Source organism: Pogoniulus pusillus, chromosome 11 (assembly GCF_015220805.1).
Source record: "Pogoniulus pusillus isolate bPogPus1 chromosome 11, bPogPus1.pri, whole genome shotgun sequence".
NCBI classification, from domain to species: Eukaryota; Metazoa; Chordata; class Aves; order Piciformes; family Lybiidae; genus Pogoniulus; species Pogoniulus pusillus.
This window is the reverse complement of record NC_087274.1, coordinates 13,676,741-13,683,647: the sequence shown is the minus strand read 5'-3', so window position 1 is coordinate 13,683,647 and position 6,907 is coordinate 13,676,741. Positions and strand designations below refer to the sequence as shown.

The following is a 6,907-nucleotide window of genomic DNA, read 5'->3' as shown; positions in this document are numbered from 1 at the left end:
TGCCCACCAGTGTTTTCATGTGGCCCACAAAACCTTCTCCACCTTCATTTTCAGAGCAATAGGACAAGGGGGATGGATTGAAGCTGAGGGAGAGTAGCTTTAGACTGGATCTTAGGGGGAATTTCTTCAGTACGAGGGTGGTGAAACTCTGGAATCGGTTGCCCAGGAAGGGTGTGGATGTCCCCTCCCTGGGAATGTTCAAGGCCAGGCTGGATGAGGTGCTGAGCAGCCAAGTCCAGCTGAGAGGTGTCCCTGCCCATAGTGGGGAGGTTGGAGCATCTGAGGTCTCTTCCAGCCTGAGCCATTCTGTGATTCTCTGATTCACTTCACTTGGTTAATGACCACATGGGAAGCACCCAACCCATTGTCAATCACTAGCCCTGCTCTGCTCTTTCTCTTTCATCCACCTCAGGTCTCCTCCTCAGATCCTGTCACCATGGAAATTCCCCCCAAGAGCCCTGATGGGAGTGAGAAGTCTCCTCAGTCCAGGGAGCTGCTGAGCAGCAACACGGCCAGCACCCTCTGCACCAGCTCCCGCAGCGAGTCTGTCTGGACCAACGCCCCCAGGAGCAAGTGGGAGATCTACCACAAGCCTGTCATTGTGGTGTCCGTGGGAGCTGCTGTCTTCCTCTTCGGGATAGTCATCACCAGCCTGTCTTGCATCGAAATCAAGAACAAAAAGGTTTACAAAATGTGTGGCCCAGCTTTCCTGTCCCTGGGACTGATGCTCCTCGTCTGTGGCCTCGTCTGGATCCCTATCATCCGCAAGAAGCAGAAGCAGAGACAGAAGTCACAGTTTCTGCAGAGCCTCAAGTCCTTCTTCTTTAACCGCTGAAGGCATGCCTGAGACCTTCCCAGGAAGGCTCCTGTCTCCTCTACCCACCTGTGTTGGTTAGCTAAAGAGAGAAACATGTTCTCCTAAAGGATCTCTCTGCCCATGGCAGGGGATTGGAACTAGATGATCTTTGTGGTCCCTTCCAACCCTGACTGATTCTATGATCTAGCCACAGTACGTCTGTTCCCTGCAGGTGAAATGCTCTGTACCAGTCTCCAGTCTGCAAATGAACTTCATAAAGCCCAGGAGAAAAAAAAAAGAGAGCAGGACTCTGCAGCTGAGCCCACCAAGGTGAGTCTAAGCTCTCTGCATCACCCTCCTGTCCAAGGAGCAACCTGAAGTCACACACTGGAAAAGCAAAGCTCCAAAGCAAACTGGCCCCACCCAGTAACTTCTGCAAGTTTCTCACCTGAGAGGATCATCAGCTGACTGCAGAAGACAAGGACAGCCTGGCACGAACACTGCTGGCCTCAGCTGGAGCCTCAGCTGTAGGAACTGGGAGGCCAGAGGTGGTTCATCCAGAAGCAGTGGAGAAGCAGGACGATGTGGTTCCAGATAGCTTCGTATTGGAGGAGGCCACCAGAGTGAGCAATGCACATCCCCCAAGCTCAGGAGGAGCAAGGTGAGGCACACAGCCAGGATGTTCCTGTCACTGACCCCAGCTGAGACATGGCTGCAGTTGGACCTCACTCCTGGCTCAGCATAGAGAGCTCACAAGCTGTTTACTGCTCCAAAGGTCAATCAAGCATCATAAGCAGCACTTCTTGCTCCCTCTGGCAGAAGGTGTTTAAGAAGGGCTGCTCCTCCTCCAGGCCCTGCATGCTCAAAGCTGTTCGGCAACATCCATCCACTTGCTCTGATGCTGACTGCCATAGCTACCCTGACCATCAGCTTATTCATGCCACCAGAAGTGGGCTGCAGGCAAAAGAGAGAGGTTTGGTATCTGCCTTTAATAACTGTGCCCTAGGACAACCCACCAAGGATAGCAAAGGCCCTTTCTGCATGGTTTTGGCTCTCATTTTCCATTTTCAGCAGGCCTGATTTGCTTTAGAAGACAAAGCTGAAATGCAAATTCTCAGTCTGAAGAACTGCTCTCAGTCTGGACAACAAGGTCTGGGTGCATGATGTCCAGCTCCCAGTTCTGGGTTCAGGTGCTGGTGGGATCCATAAATTCATAGAATGGGTTGGGTTGGGAGGGGCCTTAAAGATCATCCAGTTGCAGCCCACTCTCAGACACCTCCCTCCAGCCCAGGTTGCTCAAGGCTCCATCCAGCCTGGCCTTGAACACCTCCAGGGAGGGGGCATCCACAGCCTCCCTGGGTGACCTGTGCCAGTGTCTCACCACCCTCACTGTAGATAATTTCTTTCTAATCCCCAATCTAAGCCCACCCTGGTTCTTCACAAGTGCTGGTTGATTCTGTGATTCTGTGATCCAGTCTGGATACCACAGTTGCCTCCCATCAGTCTGGCTGAGCTGGGGGAGTGTTCCCAGCACAGCAAGCACTGACCCAAGGGCCCTGACACCTGCTGCACAGTGAGGATGTGGTCAGTGCCAATCAGAAACAGAAGAGAAGCACTGAAGGGGAGACTTGCATTCAGTTCTGGGCTCACTAGTTCAGGAAGACAGGGATCTACTTAGGAGAGTCCAAGGCTATGAAGATGTTGAAGGGTCTGAAGCACTGCCCTCTGAGGAGAGGCTGAGGGACCTGAGGCTTTTTGGTCTGGTGAAGAGAAGACTTAGAGGGGATCTAATCAGTGCTTATAAATATCTGAGGATTGGGGGTCAAGAAGGAGTGCCCTGGGGTAGGACAAGGGCTAAAGGATGGAAACTACAGCACAGGAAGTTCCACCTCAGCATGAGGAAGATTTTGACTGTAAGGGTCCCAGAGCTCTGGCACAGGCTCCCTAGAGAGGCTTTGGAGTCTCCATCTCTGGAGTCTTTTCAGGCCTGCCTGGATGTGCTCCTGTGTGTCCTGTGCTAGATTCTATGGTTCTGCTCTGGCAGGGGGGTTGGACCCAATGACCTATGGAGATCCCTTCCAACCCCTAATGTCCTGTGAATCTATGATCCTGTGACTCTGCCAAGCCTCTCTTTGCAACGTGCACCTCCAAGGGGAAGTCAAGGCAGCTCTGTTGCTCCTATGCAGGAGCCAGAGAGGCTGTCAGAGGTCCACAGAGGGCATGTGTGATGTGTTTGTTCTTTGGTGACAACCTTCATCAGCTGCTACCAACAGCTCCCAAGGAACTCTGAAGGAAAGCACAAGGAATGGGGCATGCAACCCTTAGCCCTTCTGGTTAGTGTCCACCTTTCAGCTAAGAGCAGCTCAGAGCCAAGGTTGAATTTGTTCCAGCCCACTGTTTAATGGCCACTATGACCATCTCCTCCTGTTTTGTCCCCTCTTTCAAATCAGTTTCTGTTTTTAGTCTCTGTAACATCCTGGAGCCATAATTTCATCAAGCTCTGTTTTTCCAGACACACTGGAAGCTCTGCAGAGCATCAGGAGACAGCAAAAGCAGAGGGTAGCAGAACCTGCTGCTCCAGGCTGGTGGGCAGCAGCAGGTCAGTGAGAAGGGAAATGTGTTCACTGGAGTCGAGGATCATGAAGCTGTAGCTGTGGAAGCTGCAGTCAGGGCCAAGAGCTGATTCCCTGTGGGGAATAAATATTTAGCCTCTCTTGACCATCTCTGCTGGAGTTCCTTTATTTCTGAGACTGGTGCCACACCAGTGTGTCTGCCTGCAAATGTGGCCCAAGGTGCCCGTGGCCCAAAGCCTTTGAGTGGAGCATTTGTGCTGCCACTGCCTGGCTAACACAATTAACCAGGCTCCCACCAGTGTGTGACCAAGTCTGGCTGGTGCCATGCACCTAAAGATCCCCTCCATCAGTGCCTGGAGAGCTTGAGGATGCATCTCCCAGCAGGGCAGATGACACAGATGGATCAGTAGTACTCAAGCAAAGCAAGTTCCTTTGTTTCAAGCTCAACTTGATCCTGAGCTTAGCTTCCTGGGGGTGTGCAGATGTTGTCCTCAGACAGCCCATGCCAGGTCTGTGACTGGGGTGTACAAGGTGTATGACCTGGCACTGCCCCAGTCATCCTCCATGTGTTCCTCAGCCACTTACCCTTCCCTGCTGGTTCCTGCAATTCTGACATGACTTGAGGGAGCAGTGTGCATTAATTGAGCTGCAATGGGCTGAGGGTGCTCACCCAAACCCCCTGCTTAGGTGGCAGCTGCAGTCAGAAGAGCAGACAAACATCAGGACTCAAGAGGGGAAAATCAGGGAGCAACATAAAGAGAATCACTGGGTCTCAGCTGTGTGTCCTAAAGCTGCAGAACCTGGAGGAGGCACCTGGAAGTGGACACTGCTGCAGATAGCTCTGCTGTGGCAAGAAAGCACTCAGCCTGGGAGAGATGTTCAAAGGGACAAAGCAGGAGGACTAAAGAACCAAATGGCCTGGAGCATGGTTCTCTATATCTGCAAGGGTCCTGTTGCCCATGTCTGCAAGGGTCCTGTTCCCCATGTCTGCAAGGGTCCTGTTCTCCATGTCTGCAAGGGTCCTGTTCCCCATGTCTGCAAGGGTCCTGTTCCCCATGTCTGCAAGGGTCCTGTTGCCCATGTCTGCAAGGGTCCTGTTCCCCATGTCTGCAAGGGTCTTGTTCTCCATGTCTGCAAGGGTCCTGTTCCCCATGTCTGCAAGGGTCCTGTTCCCCATGTCTGCAAGGATCCTCTTCTCCATGTCTCAAGAGCAAAAACAAGGAGACAGTGAAATGTTAACATGGAGTCACTGAGCCCAAGAGCACGATGGGGCTGCAGACTGCTCTCTCACAACACCAGTATTAGGTCTGATTAAAGCCAACATTTCCCAAGGGACTTCAATGTTGCTGCTGTGGTCTCGTGTCCGTAGCTTTGTGCCTCAGGGTGGAGAAGAAACATTGTGTGGTTTGGGACAGATGATGGTGTGGCATCCAGGGGTCACCGTGCAGGAGGGCTCACTGAGGATGTGAAGAGGAGGAAGAGTGGGGCTGGGGCTGTTGGTGTGGGTGCTGGCCATGTGCCCTGGGGGAGGGTGTCAGGTCTGTGGACGCCTCTGTTGAAGCATGAGGAGCAGGTGGGTGTGACAGGGAAGTGCCCAGCAAGAGGATGGGTCAAGCCAGGGAGGCCAGGGAGCAGCAAAGCTTGCTGAGGAGTGGACAGAGGATTCAGCAGATCTGCCAAGATCTGCAAGGGCACAGGGAGGCAAAGGGAGGGAGATGTTAGCTGAAGGGAAAGTGAGATTAGCAGCTTGGAGATCAACGTGCAGATGGAAATCCAGGAGCAGAGTGGGAGATCTCCACTTTATTGCCTGGGATATAAATGATCAGTGTTGGGAAGCTGGGTGGACTTTGCATTTGTGCATGAATGGAGTCACTGAACGACAGAATCACTTTGGTTACAGCAGACCTTTCATCCATGAACCCAGCACTGAAGGGTCATCACCAAACCATGGCCCTCAGCACATCTACACAGCTTTGAAACCCCTCCAGGGATGAGAACTCCACCACTGCCCTGGGCAGCCCAATCCAGCCTTGACAACCCTTTTGTTCCTCAAGACCAACCTAAACTTCTCCTGGGGCAACTTGAGGCCATTTCCTCTTATCCTACAGCTCATTATCTGGGAGAAGAGACCAACCCCTTCTTGCTGCAATAATGATGAGGGGACAAAAACATCTCTCTTCTGAAGAAAGACTGAGGGCCGTGGGGCTTCATAGCCTAGAAAAGAGAAGACTGAGGGGAGATCTTATAGAATCATAGAATCACAGAATGGTTTAGGGTGGAAGGGACCTCAAAGTTCATCCAGTTACAAGGCCTCCACCATAGGCAGGGACACCTCCCACTAGAATAAGTTGCTCAAGGCCTCATCCAACCTGGCCTTGAACACCTCCAGGGAGGGAGCAGCCACAGCCTCCCTGGGCAACCTGTGCCAGTGTCTCACCACCCTCAGTGCAAACAACTTCTTCCTAACATCCAGTTTCAATCTCCCCTCTGCCAGTTCAAACCCATTCCTCTTCACCCTGTCATTACAAGACCTTGTCAATAGTCCCTCACCAGCCCTTCTGTAGCCCCCTTCAGATACTGGAAGGCTACTCCAAGGTCTCCTCAAAGCTTTCTCTTCTCCATGCTGCAAAGCCCCAACTCTCTCAGCCTGTCCTTACAGTAGAGCTGCTGCAGCCCTCTGAGCATCTTTGTAGCCTCCTCTGGCCTCACAGTCTCGCTCCAACAGTTCCATGTCCTCCTTGTGTTGGGAGCTCCAGAACTGCACACAGCACTTCAGGTCTTATCAGTGCTTATCAATATTTAAAAGGTGGCTGTCAGGAGGATGGGGCCAGGCTCTTATCAGTGGTGCCCAGGGACAGGCACAAACTGGAACACAGGAAGTTCCATCTAAACATGAGGAGGAACTTCTCTTCTTTGAGGGTGGCAGAGCACCAGAGCAGACTGCCCAGAGTTTGTGGAGTCTCCTTCTCTGGAGAGACTCCAAACCCACTTGACCATTGTGGTCCTGGCCAAGCTGCTGTAGGTGCTTTAGCAGGGGTGTTGGACTGGATGATCTCCAGAGGTCATTTCCAACCCTCACCATGCTGGGATGCTGGGATTTTGTGATGTAAATTGCTCCAGTACTGAGGAATGCAAATTTCTGCTGAAGTGAGAGGGGCTGGGCTGGAGCACCTCAGAAAAACGGAGGTGAAGCAGCTCCTGGAGGCCACAGCAAAATCCCAGAGGGCTGCTAGGAGGTGAAATCCTGCTTCAGTGGGCAGGTTTTCACTTCCTAGCATCCTGTGAGACCAGTGAAATTCTGCATCCCACTGATGTGGGAGGTTGCAGAGTCAGGAGGCATCCATGGGTCCAAACTGGGTTTATGGACAACAGATAAAGACCCAAGAGACAGCAGAAGCAACCAGATGGAATGTGCCCTCTACCCTCTCCACCATACCAGTGGGGCATACTGGAGAAGACCATGGGGAGCAAATGGCACAAAGGGCTGGCCTCATGTGCTGTCTCCTCTTGCCACTGCTGGAGTCAGCACTGAGCTGGA

At 52.5% G+C, this 6,907-nt stretch overlaps 1 protein-coding gene across 1 annotated transcript; it reads left to right on the top strand.

Annotated features, from left to right (window-relative positions):
- The first annotated feature begins 418 nt into the window (after positions 1 to 418).
- Positions 419 to 835, top strand: PIRT (phosphoinositide interacting regulator of transient receptor potential channels). The gene has a single exon (XM_064151787.1). It carries the CDS (start codon positions 437 to 439, stop codon positions 833 to 835), a length of 399 nt encoding a protein of 132 aa, XP_064007857.1. The 5' UTR covers positions 419 to 436.
- Positions 836 to 6,907: the final 6,072 nt, after the last annotated feature.